Here is a 14,844-nt window from a genome sequence, read left to right on the forward strand (position 1 = left end):
CTCCCAGGGAGGGCCCAAGTTTGAAAATTACTGATTCTCTCATATTATAGATGCAGTAACTGATGCATCGCTGGCTTCCCTAAGATTGTACTATTTTGTTATTGAATATGGACTCTATTATAAAGTCCCTGGATCCCAGTCGAATATTCTTTCTATGTAAGTAAGCAAACAGACTTCATTTTTAGCAGCTGTTTTAGATTATTCAACATTATGAGAACTATAACTTTTCTAAACATTTTTAAACTGAGAAAACTATTTTTTAAACAAAATTTAAGTATTTCCAGACTAAGAAAAACTACTCGAACTGTAAATAATCAATTCTATACTGGTAGGATTATGAGTACTAAAGCTCAAAAACCTAATATGTGGATTTTATTTTAGCCATCAAATTTCCAATCTTTCCCCATTAGGTCCTTCTGCAAGGGGCTTCCCAGAAAAAAACTTGGCCGCAAGCTCAAGAGCAGCATATTGGGAAAAGGCTACTAAAAACAAGAGACTATGTATTTAACCAGTTTGTCATAAATAGCAAATAAAACCCAACGGTCTAGGGCTTCCCTGGTGGTGCAGTGGTTGGGAGTCCGCCTGCTGATGCAGGGGACACGGGTTCTTGCCCCGGTCCGGGAGGGTCCCATATGCGGCGGAGCGGCTGGGCCCGTGAGCCATGGCCGCTGAGCCTGCGCGTCCGGAGCCTGTGCTCCGCAACGGGAGAGGCCATGGCAGTGAGAGGCCCGCGTACCGCAAAAACAAACAAACAAACAAACAAAAACCCAACGGTCTAAAACTAGTAGGAATGCAAGTCTCAAATTAAAAGCAATATGTATGAAGATGCAAGGGAAAAATAATTAGAAATTTAAATGCCATAATTTAAACAAATCCTACTGAACAGTGGGTTTTAGTACTGACCAGCCTCAATCCACCCCTCTTACTAAGTTCCTCAGGTTCTTCCTTTTTGTTCAAGGAAAGGGAAAAAAATAAAGGTTCAAATAAATCACCTTCTCAGGCCCCCATCTCAACTTGCTCTTCATAGGGATTAGTTCAGATCAGTTGAATAAAATTTACGTGTTCAACAAATAAAAGAAGCAACCTAGAGGATCCTACACATAATAGCTTGGGATTTTTACTGTAGAGAGAAAATTGATCTACTAAAGAATTTTAAGCAGAAATATGATATGAACAAATCTGCATTTATTAGAGTCCACTGAAACAAACAAGATGAAGAATAAATTGGACAGACAAGTCTAGAGTCAGAGAGACTGGTGAGGAGGCTGCTGCTAAAGGGGCATCAAAGAGGCCAATCAAAAGACTCTCTGACTATAGTTAGGGAGTTAAGGAGAGAAAAAAAGAATGACTCCTAAGTTTCTGGCTTGGATAACCTAAGAGTACAGTTATCCGTATGGGCAATCAGAGGAATACATGGCAATGTGAGAGAGAAATGTGGAGCTTAAGTCAGTGTCAGACATTAAGGGGGCCACTGGAAATGCCAGTATTTAAGGGACATGATCTTAACCCGCAAAGCATGCTAAAATTCAACATTCCCCAGCCCATCCACCAGGAATCCTGGAAATCAGTTTCCAAGAAGGAAATGTTAGTGGTGTTCCATGCTCGACAGAAAATTCACTAAATATAGGTAATAGGAGATATTTAGTAAACTAGGTAACAACAAAAGCCAGACTGCAATGGACTAGGAAGTAGAAAGTAAATGACAGCGAGTACTTCTTCTAGATATTAAGATGAGTTCTTACATATTTGATTTGCTGACCCCCCCTTTCTCTTTGATTAGACATTTACAAATCTGAAATTTATCCCATTACCTTTAAACTATCCTATGACAAACATTTCAAGACAGTATCACAAACAACTTGAAATGAACAAACTCACACTATCTCCAGTAAGACATTTCCTGCTTACTTTCTAAAATATCAACTAATTAACATCATCAGCAGGCTACTTCTACCAAATAGTTTATTGACAAATTCCCATATATGGTTCCCAGATGCGCAAATACAAAATGACTTTGAGTAAAATGTTTCTTCGGGACTTCCCTGGCGGTCCAGTGGTTAAGACTCTGCTCCTACTGCAGGGGGGTGCAGGTTTGATCCCTGGTCAGGAAACTAAGCTCCTGCGTGCAGCGCTGAGTGGCCAAAAAAAGAAAGTTTCTTCATCTGAGTGTACATTCAGTCCAAACACGGTGACACAAAATGTGACTGACATAATTAAATCTGATTTGAAAAGTTTAGCATAATACATTAGGTTTATCCAATGAACTGTGTATCAGAAATGTGATAATTTAAACAAAAACGAATTTGGATTGAGCATGTGGGAAACTAGTATTGAGTCAAAACATCCTTTCATTATTACATACTGATTCTGTAGGTCACCCTTGGTGTCTTCTTAGTTCTGTGGTCTTCACAGCAGATTTAGCTATATCATCTATTATAAAATGAATACTCAACTCACTTAGCCTTTCCAAAAAAATCAAAAGATCAAGACAATTCCATGATACATGAGAAATTAGACAAATGTTCCCCACCAGGAAATATATAAGTGAAGTATAACCTTCAAAATTAGGATTACTAACAATATAATCCCAAATACTGCACTATCTGAGTATAAACAGAAGATTTTAAAAAGTTACAAACTAGGATGCAAAACTGAAATGATTTTGGCTCAAAATCTAATTCTAGGGCTTCCCTGGTGGCGCAGTGGTTGAGAGTCCGCCTGCCGATGCAGGGGACATGGGTTCGTGCCCCGGTCCGGGAGGATCCCACATGCCGCGGAGCGGCTGGGCCCGTGAGCCATGGCCGCTGAGTCTGCGCGTCCGGAGGCTGTGCTCCGCAACGGGAGAGGCCACAACAGTGAGAGGCCCGCGTACCGCAAAAAAAAAAAATCTAATTCTACTGCATAACAGTACCTCTTTCAGTTACAAATTTTTTTCCCATTTAGAAGGCTCAAACACTATTTGCTGAATAAACAGGCTTATTTTTGTACTTCAGGTAAGCTGAATTCAAATAAAAACTCAGTTGGGTTTTAAAACGGTGTACATTAAGCAAAATACCCATACGAATTATTCTAAAACTAGTCAATTCTCAAGTATCCGCTTAAAAGACAGAATTCATCCATCAACTCTCCTCCTTTCAGTTACTTTTCTCTGTGGCATTAAAAATGCTTTTTAAAAATGAACATCCCAGATCTCAAAACCTTTCTTTCATCCCAGTGGTGAGACCAGAGGACGAGTAGGAACTAGACAAGTGAAGAGTGGAGAAAAGGAGAACAGGTGAACAACTCAAGCTGAGCCACAGCAATTGAAGTAATTCAAAGGAGGGGGAGCCAGGTGAGTGATGAGGTGGGCAGAGATCTGAGATTTAAAAAAGTAAGGATTAGAGATGAAAGTCAAATCTACATAACTTTAATAATTCTGAAAACAGTTTGGCTAGACATGAAAACTATCAATCTCACAAAGATCTCTCCTTATTGGTTTAGGGCACTTCTACTCTTATATTAACTCAGCTGTTTTGGGTGCTTAACAAAGTATGACGTTTTAAAACACCGTGGCCTTTAAAATGAGGCGATTTTATAAATTTCATGAATTTATCACGTTAAAATAACCATCCTAACTTTCATCCAGTACTTTATTTCAGAAATGGTATTTTTTTTAAAAAAAAATTTTATTTTATTATTATTATTATTTTTTTGTGGTACGCAGGCCCCTCACTGCTGCAGCCTCTCCCATTGCGGAGCACAGGCTCTGGACGTGCAGGCTCAGCGGCCATGGCTCACGGGCCCAGCTGCTCCACGGCATGTGGGATCTTCCCAGACCGGGGCACGAACCTGTGTCCCCTGCATCCGCAGGCGGACTCTCAACCACTGCGCCACCAGGGAAGCCCCAGAAATGGTATTTAATACTCTGTAAACGAAGCAGAATTAACCTAATCATTAAAAAACCCACCTATCAAGGAAGGAAAGGTGCATGAACACTTAAAACTACAATATTGAATTTGAAGGACACTAAGAAAATGTAACGAGGGCTTCCCTGGTGGCACAGTGGTTAAGAATCCACCTGCCAATGCAAGGGATACGGGTTCGAGCCCTGGTCCGGGAAGATCCCACATGCCACGGAGCAACTAAGCCCATGTGCCACAACTACTGAGCCTGCACTCTAGAGCCCACGAGCCGCAGCTACTGAAGCCCGTGCACCTAGAGCCCGTGCTCCGCAACAAGAGAAGCCACCACAATGAGAAGCCCGCGCACTGCAACGAAGTGTAGCCCCCACTCGCCGCAACTAGAGAAAAGCCTGCATGCAGCAACGAAGACCCAACGCAGCCAAAAAAAAAAAAACACAAAACCAAAAAACAACTGGTAACAACCAGTGGGTTATATACAAATTTGATTGAAGATGATAATCAATATTAAGTTTCACAGGATCACATAGCTATGCATGTTGGCAGCTGGTGAACTGTGAAAGCTAATAGAGCCAAAGGGCAAAAGTACAGGTTAATTTTCAAAATATGCATTTTTAAAAATTAATTAATTGGTTGATTTTTGGCCGTGTTGGGTCTTCGTTGCTGCACGCAGGCTTTCTCTAGTTGCGGCAGCGGGTGCTACTCTTCGTTGCGGCGAGCAGACTTCTTTCTCATTGCAGTGGCTTCTTTTTGTTGCGGAACACAGGCTCTAGGCGTGTGGGCTTCAGCAGTTGTGATTCGTGGGCTCTAGAGAGCAGGCTCAGTAGTTGTGGTGCACGGGCTTAGTTGCTCCACAGCATGTGAGATCTTCCCGGGCCAGGCTCGAACCCATGTCCCCTGCATTGGCAAGCAGACTCTTAACCACTGCGCCACCAGAGAAGCCCGAGTATAGTAACATTTTGAGAGAAGCTTTGCAGTGAGGGTTGGATTTGTTTGCCTAATTGGAGTTTGTTCCAAGGGAATGCCTATAGGGGATTCTAGATGGTGAAGCTATCGCACCAATTCTTAAAAAAAAAGAAAAAGTCTCCTAGAAATTGTATATCTGTAAAGAAAAAGGGGAGCGTGACTTTAAAAAAAAATCTGCTACATTTTCTACATGCATGACAACTGGTAAACAAAACTTGGGTCTTAAGAAAATAAACAATTCACTTTGTTAACTACAATTTACCAAAAACTTCAAAGACAAATGATAAGTGCATTTCAAGAGATAAATGACAAACCCTAGGTCTTCCTGCCATTAGGTTCCCTCCCTGCTAGTGATCCTGTGAAGTGTCACTAGCATTACTCTTTCCCTGACCATGTCACTCTTCTCATAAAATTTTTATCCAGATGGTGAGATGAATGTCAAATTCCTTAGCATATTTGTCTTTCCCTATTAGGACCCTAACATCCTTTTCCATCTGTCTCCCATGAAAACATTCCACCGTATGGTCTGTTCCAGTCACATAAAAACCACTTGTATTTGTTCCACCTGAAATACCACTCCAACTTTCCCTACTTTTTTTTTTTTTTTGGCCGCACCGCATGGCTTGCGGGATCTTAGTTCCCAAGGAGGGACTGAACCTGGGCCCTCGGCAGTTAAAGTTCTAACCACTGTACCACCAGGTAATTCCCAACTTCTAAGAAAAGTTAGGTCATGCTCTCCTACCCCCATTTTAATATACATTTTCTATATGAAGTTTTCCCCCAACACTCCAAACCCATCCTGTCAGAAATAATCCCTATCCTCTGTCTTTATCTAAAACATTTAAAACTTATCAGAGTAGGGCTCCCCAGGTGGCGCAGTGGTTGAGAGTCCGCCTGCCGATGCAGGGGACACGGGTTTGTGCCCCGGTCCAGGAAGATCCCACATGCCGCAGAGCGGCTGGGCCCGTGAGCCATGGCCGCTGAGCCTGCGCGTCCAGAGCCTGTGCTCCGCAATGGGAGAGGCCACAACAGTGAGAGGCCCGCGCACCGCAAAAAAACAAAACAAACAAACAAACAAAACTTATCAAAGTATAACTCATGGGAAAACTGTGTGGATATGTGTACTACCAACTCCACCAGATCCTAAAGGCTTTGAGAGCAGAAACTGCACCTTGATTCATCTTTACATTCCAAATACCTAAAACTTGGTGGGTAGTCAATGTTTCTTGGCTCGAATGAAAGGTGCTCCAAATGCAAGTAGTGACTACCCAATTCAGGAGAATCACACAACTTCAAAGTATGCAAATTTAACTCATAACAACCCCTCCCCTCATCCATATCCATACACAAACACTTCTCTAAGTATTGAATAAATGACATCCTCACCAATTCTGCTACCCAAGCTTGAAACTTGGGAATTACCCTTGATTCCTCTATGGCAATATCCTGACACTAATTAATCCCCAAGTTCTGCTGGCCACCCATGTTCTCTCAAACCTTTTCGCTTCTTTCCATGTACTAATCCAGGCCACCCTCATCACAGCTGGAATTCTGAAACAGTCATCTCACTGGTCTCCCTGCCTGTTTTCCCCTGTTCTTTTCCAAACCATTCCTCTCTTTAGTCAATCATCTAAGGTACAATTCTGTCCATCCATTTAAAAGACCTAAAAAAAATCTAAACTCCAATAAGCAGTAACTCCAATAAATCCGGCAAGATTGGCCCCTTGCTCACCTCTACAGTTACATTTCTTGCTATCCCCCAGACAGATGAAATTTACAGATTCCATGACAGACCATCTCTTGTTTTCAACCTGGGCTCACTCTTAGAAATGCTATATCCTTCAAATCCCAAGATCAGACACCGATTTCCTCAAAAAAAGCCACTGGAGCAACAGTAGCTACAGGTTAGGTACCCGTTTCTCCCACTGTACACTGTGCAAATACAACACTGTACACTGTACATATACAACACTGGTCACATCAGACTTGAATGTCGTTCTTTCCCCTTATCTACAAACCCCAGGAAGGAAGGGCCTATGTCTTTCTGGATCACCAGAGTATTCCCTGTTTTGAGATGAAATGCTGGGCATACAGAAAACGTTGGTCCAATACAGGACGTTGGTCCAATACAGGACAACTGGCAGCTTGTCAACTCTTTTAAACTAGTGTTTTTCAAACTGTGAGTCACAAGCCATAGTGGGTCATGAAATCAATATAGTGAGTCACAACCACCGCTTTTTAAAACATGAAATGCAACAGAAAATATCAGAGTATATTATAAGTAGTAAGGCTAGGTAGGATAAATATTGTTTGCTCACTTGCTGAGACAGGGTCTCTGGTTCTCCATGTAAAATGTAGTTCTTACTTGGGTGTGGTCAAAAGATACTGAAAAGCTCTGCATTGCGCCTTCTACTTTTCTTCCTCCTCCTTTAAGAAAGTCTTCTTTTAAGACCCAGATAATGCACTTCGCTGGTGGCACAGTGGTTAAGAATTCACCTGCCAATGCAGGGGACACGGGTTCAAGCCCTGGTCCGGGAAGATCCCACATGCTGCGGAGCAACTAAGCCTGGGCTGAGCCTGCACTCTAGAGCCCGCAACCCACAACTACTGAGCCCGCATGCCACAACTACTGAAGCCTGCGCCTGGAGTCCGAGCTCTGCAACAAGAGAAGCCACTGCAATGAAAAGCCTGCATACCGCAACGAAGAGCAGCCAGCACTCGCCACAACTAGAGAAAGCCTGCGCACAGCAATGAAGACCCAACGCGGCCAAAAATAAATATAATGATTAAAAAAAAAAAAAGACCCAGATAAACAAATAAAAAATAATGCTCAACCACATCATTCTTTAGAAAAAAGCCATTCTTATCTTGAGCATTTCCAATAAGAACAATCTGCTTTCTTATTTCTCATTATGCCTTAAATATTTATGCTCATTTCAATTACTTACATATACAAGACTTCCCTATGTGACAATATATATACTTTTATTTTAACCACTGCTGCCATATTCTTATACTCTCAAAAAACTTAATCTTTGAGTAGATGATGTATACGCTAACTCTGCACCTTAAAAGTAAGGCTCTGTAAGCCTTACTTTTTTTTTTTTTTTTTTTTTTCTTTTTGCGGTATGCGGGCCTCTCACTGTTGTGGCCTCTCCCGTTGCGGAGCACAGGCTCCGGACGCGCAGGCCCAGCGGCCATGGCTCACGGGCCCAGCCGCTCCGCGGCATATGGGATCCTCCCAGACCGGGGCACGAACCCGTATCCCCTGCATCGGCAGGCGGACTCTCAACCACTGCGCCACCAGGGAGGCCCTGTAAGCCTTACTTTTAAGACCACTCTCAACTTCACACATTTGGTTTTCTCTTTACCCAATCTATCTGTATACCCATTAAAAAAAAAATCTAGCACTGCTTTTTTGGGATATATTTAGCAGTAAAGTTAAAAACAGTTGAGCTTCCCTGGTGGCGCAGTGGTTGAGAGTCCGCCTGCTGATGCGGGGGACGCGGGTTCGTGCCCCGGTCCGGGAAGATCCCACGTGCCGTGGAGCGGCTGGGCCCGTGAGCCACGGCCACTGAGCCTGCGCGTCCGGAGCCTGTGCTCCGCAACGGGAGAGGCCACAGCAGTGAGAGGCCTGCATACCGCAAAAAACCCCACAAAAACAAACAAACAAACAAAAAAAACAGTTAACACTTAATGAAAACATACTATGCTGCAGCAAGCACTATCCTAAGTATTTGACAAAGAGAATTCTCATTTACTATTCCTTACCACAATCCTACAAGGTGGGTACTACAGGTGAGGCAGCTGAGACAGAGAGATTAAGTAACTGGCCCAAGGCTCACAGGTAATAAAGGCAGGTCTGGGATTTTAACTCTACTAGTCTGACTCTAAAACAAATTCTCTCACCACTCACTTTTTTCCAGTAGTTTAAATTTTATACTCTCTCAACTAAATTACTCCTAATTGCCTTTTGGAGGATTTATTTTAAAAGATCTACATCTAGGGACTTCCCTGGCGGTCCAGTGGTTGAGGCTTTGCCTTCCAATGCAGGGGGTGCGGGTTTGATCCCTGGTCAGGGAGTTAGGATCCCACATGCCTCGCGGCCAAAGAGCCAAAACATAAAACAAAAGCAATGCTGTAACAAATTCAATAAAGACTTTAAAAATGGTCCACGGGCTTCCCTGGTGGTGCAGTGGATAAGAATCTGCCTGCCAATGCAGGGGACATGAGTTCGATTCCTGGTCCGGGAAGATCCCACATGCCACAGAGCACCTAAGCCTGTGCACCACAACTACTGAGCCCGTGTGCCACAACTACTGAAGCCTGCGCGCCTAGAGCCTGTGCTCTGCGACAAGAGAAGCCACCGCAATGTGAAGCCCAAGCACCGCCATGAAGAGCAGCTCCGACTCGCTGCAACTAGAGGAGAAAGCCTGTGCGCAACAACAGAGATCCAACGCAGCCAAAAACAAATAAATAAAATTAAAAAATAAAAATGGTCCACATCAAAAAAATCTTAAAAAAGAAAACAAAAAGATCTACATCTAAAAACAAATGATATCCAAATTGTTCAGAAGAGGCTTAAAACCTCAATGTTTATTCTCTTAAACATTTTTTGAGACCAGAGCAATAAAATATTTTACCATTAAAATTTCAGAAGAAAATTACCATCCATTTCATGAAAAAAAATCATCTGCAAAAGCCAATGTTTTAAATATTTTACACGTGTCATAATTTAAGTTTCAACTTGCCCATTAATTTCTCTAATGCTTGCCACACTAAAAAAAATTCAACTTCAGAAATTCTCTAAAGAGGAACCCTAAAATTTCAAAAACACACAAAACAAGTTGTCTTATTTTTCCATTAATTGATGGGTGTAAGAATTGGCAGAATAACTCTTGAATTGTTTTTGTAAATATACCAGGAAGAAGCATTTTACACTCCCACTTGCATCTGCAACATTCTTCCTACTCTTTTTTTCTTTCCTATTTACCACTTAATGTCCTTACAAAAACACCACTAGGCACTAATTTTCAACTTCTCGTTTTAATCCCCCCCCCTTTATAGAATAGACTAAGGAAAAGGTAGAAAGCAAAGTAAAACAGAGAAAACAAGGCCAAAAGGCAACCAAGGCAGAAAACTTTTCTTCCCTCCCCATCATCCAATCACTGGACATGCGAATACATTTTTACCTCTGTAACAGAATATGAACTCCAGCTGAAAAAGGGAACCCTTGTTGTAACACATACAAGATTTACAACGTAACAAAAGTCACCTTAGCTCACTATCCACCACAGATAGCTTTCTTGAAGCCCTATAAATGAACTTACAAACCCTTGAAAGTAAGCAACTGCCAGAGTTCAAGACACTTAGTAAAATGTTTTGCAATTTAACAGAGAGATCGGCAATACCTCGCTGGACCAAAGAGCGGTAACTCAATAACTTCAGAAGCAGAACTCTCATGTAAACGCTGATGCCCGAAAAATAAAATTAAAACACAGTATCACAGGTTTACGAGCTAACAAATAAATGATCTCCAAAAAAAAATATTCTAGTTACATGACAAACCACTAAGACACAATGGTGTTCTGAGAAAGTAAAACTGACATTTAAAAAATCCTTGCCCATGGAATATCACTCAGCCATAAAAAGAAACAAAACGGAGTTATTTGTAGTGAGGTGGATGGACCTAGAGTCTGTCATACAGAGTGAAGTAAGTCAGAAAGAGAAAAACTACTGTATGCTAACACATATGCACGGAATCTAAAAAAAAAAGGTTCTGAAAGTGTAAAACAGATAGCTAGTGGGAAGCAGCTGCATTGCACAGGGAGATCAGCTTGGTGCTTTGTGACCACCTACAGGGGTCGGATAGGGAGGGAGACACAAGAGGGAGGAGATAGGGGGATATATGTATACATATAGCTGATTCACTTTGTTATACAGCAGAAACGAACACAACCTTGTAAAGCAATTATACTCCAATAAAGATGTTAAAAAAATTCTTGTCACAAAAAATCTATTGTGTACACTAATCTAGTGGTCAAAATGCAGATATATCTGCCCTGTGCCTTCAAAATGAAAACATAAAATCCAAGCCAATTTTGGCACATGGGTACACAGCAGGGCCACAAAACCATACCAAGACCAGAAGACTCTTTTACCCTCTACTAAATATGCCCGGTCCGAGTGCTGTCCCATCTCTTTCCAGAGTCTGTTCTTTCAGCCCATACAGCATCAAGTGTTTACAAAGCAGTGACAAAACATGTCCTGTGAGCAATGAAGGCAATATATCATCCTCATCATTCCATCACTCAGGTGATTATCAGAAACAGGTTCAAGAAATATCTGAAGGACAATGTATTAACTATTCTGGTCAATAATTGTACCAAAAAATTTTTGCAAATGGCTTTTATGATGGGGTGGTAGTGGAGGTGGTAGGACAGAAAGGCATTTGATTCCTCAAACAGGTCTGATCTAACCATGCCAAGTTAAATAATATTTTCAATGGATCAAGTGCAAAGATTGAAACAGGAACATAAAAATGCAAAAGTAGTAAGTCTTTCTCCCCATTCTAACATGTAAAACTGAAATGTAATTCAAATTATTTTAATCAACCTAGAAATTTTTTTGAAGAATCTCTGAAAATTAAATAAGTCATTTTTATTCTGCATCAGTGGATAACCTTAGAAAATCAAATTTGGGGATTTAAGCACTAATTTGTTTTGTAACACTTTAGTTTAGTATGTCAACCCAACTGGGTTCATTTTCTTTCCTATAAAACTGGCACATGCAAACACTCTTGACAGGTACACTTAACACTACTAAAACTGCAAGCCTCAGTCATTTAAAAAAAGTTTCTGGGGTCTAGAATTTTGGGATAATTTTGAACAGTTCTAAATGAAATTAATCATCAAGTACGAAGGAATAACTTACATTCACATTTATAAAATATGCGGTAACTCAGAAGTAAAAATGTAGAAATTACAAGTTTAAAATGTAATGTTTTAAAAAGTGAAGAGTCTGTTAAAAGTTGACTGCAAACTTATACTACACAGTGCTAGATGCAAATAAAAATCAAAATGTAATGGTGCCCAACTTGAAGTTCACAGGGGGACAGTATATTCTTAATACTCATTTCTCCCCTTCCCCCATCAAAAAATCCAAACTGGTTAGGATTAAAAATTGGATACCAAAGAATTCCTGGAGTAGAATCTTAAGGGGGGGGGCACAAAAATCAACCTACACTACAAAATTGAGAGAAAGATAAACTCTTAGGACTCAGACTGAATTAATCTCAGTGCTGAGGGTTTTTTATTATAAAAACCCACTTGATACATTTAGTACTGTTACAATTATTCAAAGATATTTCAAGTAGCAAAACAGTTTCTGTGCATTAGTCAGGTGAGACACTACCAAAATTAGTTAAAGTTACCAAATACACAGATCAAATATGGAGACTGCAGCAGTGCACCTGAACAGAGATATCTGAACAAGAGAGCACAGCCTCCCTTTCAGACCTTGCATTACTCTGACTAAACTGCTCAAATCAGGAGTCATCAAAACAATACAAAGAAAAAGTTTTCTCTACAATATTCCCAGTCACTGGCTAACTCAAATGTAAAATCCATCACCATATTACACAAGAACTAAAGAGCAAAAACCTCCACAATACACAAAAACTAAAGAAACAAAACAAAAATCTACAGGTGAAAAGTGTGTCTAAAGGTGATCTAAAAGTCCTACCGAGTGACATTTTAGTAAGTACAAAGGAATACAATACTCCATATGTGTATGAATTCTGAGGAAAAAACACAGGTTTAAAAAAAAAAATCCCTGAAGACTACAGAAACTTCAAGGAATGAGGACAGATCAAAGTTCATGTACTGCCAACGTTACAAGCCTGAAGCAGAGAAACTCTGCAAAAATCCTCAATCTTTGCAGGTTACCGTAAACTCAAGATACATCTTTCTTATAAAAGCAAAGAATCCAAAGCATTTGCCATATTCTTACGTTCTTCACCCACAGAAACGAGCCTACTTAGAACCATGCTTCTTTAGAAGTTCTCTACAAACTCAAAGGGTACATTTAACTCCATTATGCACTCTCACTGGCAGATGGAGGAATGACGTTGAGCCTGTTTTCTCAGGGAGTTAAAGAGATGCTCCGTAGTAAGGGGGAACATCTTGTAGACTGTCAGATGGCCAGCCATTCTTCGTCTTCATTACCCTGGCACCTCAAACAACTAAGACAGCAAAAGAGAAGGTCGGTGGCCATCAGGATAGCATCAAACTAACTGTAAGAAGGGAATGATGGAAAGAAGCCTCCCTGAATTTCTTGAAAAAGGGCTAGTCCACAAACGAGTGAAGTAAAAAATTTGAAGAGCTTTTTTAAACTGAAATCTGGGTCTCCACATATGTTTAAAGTGTAAAAAAGACAAAACACACAAATACAACACCTACTGCACATTTTAAATTCCTGTATTATCAGTTCATGGTTGCAGTTCATGATTCGGACTCTTGCAACTTTAAATCTTGATTTCCAAGTACATAACTCCATAAAATCAGTTAGCCCCCCATCCAGCCCTCCCCAAAGAGAAAGTAATTGCAAACTGCAAAGAAAATGCCTCTGCTCTCTCCCAACCTAAAAGCCCCAGAGTTTCAGACGTTTTGGTCTGGCACCAAAGAAATGAGATGGAAAATGAACAGCGCTCCATATTGATTTTTAAAGCAAATGGGGGGGGGCAAAAAAGCTGGGAATGGTAGATAAAATAATTCATACCAAATTTCGGGTTTGACGTTTAACTTCACGTCAAACCTGAAATCCTGGATCTCACACACACAAATAAATAAAACCAAGATTTTTTTATACCCTCATCCTCAACAGAAATTCTTATGTAAAGAGAAATTCTTGAAGAGTAGAAGGCAGAGGAAGCGGGACAAGTGCGATCAAGAAGAAAGGATTCACGATTCTTCATTTATCAACAACAGAAAAAGTAAAATTGCAAAAAAGGCCCTTACACTCAAATGCACTAGCATTTCCAAAATTAAACTGCATGGTAACAACAATAAAGGCCATTTCTGCAGCACCACTCAATAGCTCTAATTCCAGAACACATAGCGATATGACACAGTATTGCAATAAATATATTAGGAAGCAAAGAAAATGGTTGGGCTACTGGACGCCTTCGACCAGCTCATTCAAACACCTTTAAAATCAATCAAGAGGCAGAGAACTAGGAAGAGAGAGAAAGAAAATATGGACGAATAAAGCTGCGAGGAGAAAAAATTGAGGAGGAGGTGGAAGGCCAGGGTTCCCAAGACTAACCTGTGCCATCGCTGGCGGACGCCGAGAGGGCCGGAGATGAGAGTTTAGGCCGCTTGGCTGAAGGCGGCCCCGGTTCCACCACATTCTCGGCCATTTTTAATTCTTTCGGAGATACGGGCGAGGAAAACGAGAATCCCCGGGAAATCTCTTCTTCAGGCCTGGGTCCCCGCCCGGACCCCTGGGGTGGGCTTGGGGGGCTCCGCCGGCCCCCAAAGGGGGTGGGGGAAGTTCCTTTTTCTCTTCGCCGGATCGCGGTGGCTGAAGAGGGATGCGGGCTCGATAGAAAAGGTAGGGGCAAGTGCGAGGGGCCGGGCCTGAGCCCAGGCCCGGAGGAGGGCACAGGCACACAAATGCGCCGAGCGCGTCCGCTGCAGCGAATCCCCGAGAACTCGCGGCTCTAGAGGCGCAGTCCACGGCCCGCCACGGCCGGCCCCTGCCCAGCCGAGGTCTCTCGGAGCTCCGCCGCCGCCATCAGCTTCTTCCTCCTCGGCGCTGTCCTCCTCCTTCTCATCGCCACAAGGAGGCGGGGGCGAAAAGGGGGGAGAGGAGGAGGCGACGAGAGACACTCACCTCCTCCCGGTGCCCCCTCCCGGACCTGAGCCCCCACCCTCCGAACCCTCCTCTTGCCGCCGCGCTCCGCGCCGCCGCCGCACCG

The 14,844-nt window shown here is 42.0% G+C and overlaps 1 protein-coding gene across 1 annotated transcript in view; it reads right to left on the reverse strand.

Annotated features, from left to right (window-relative positions):
• Positions 1-14,412, reverse strand: part of EP300 (EP300 lysine acetyltransferase) — a 73,909-nt gene extending 59,497 nt beyond the window's left edge. Inside the window, exon 1 of the mRNA XM_081249056.1 lies at positions 14,190-14,412. Within this exon, the coding sequence (XP_081105182.1) occupies positions 14,190-14,283 (94 nt within the window). The 5' untranslated portion in view covers positions 14,284-14,412. The remainder of the gene's footprint in view (positions 1-14,189) is intronic.
• Positions 14,413-14,844: the final 432 nt, after the last annotated feature.

The sequence above is a fragment of the Mesoplodon bidens genome (genome assembly GCF_964165515.1).
Source record: "Mesoplodon bidens genome assembly, chromosome: 11".
In the NCBI taxonomy this organism is placed as follows: domain Eukaryota; kingdom Metazoa; phylum Chordata; class Mammalia; order Artiodactyla; family Ziphiidae; genus Mesoplodon; species Mesoplodon bidens.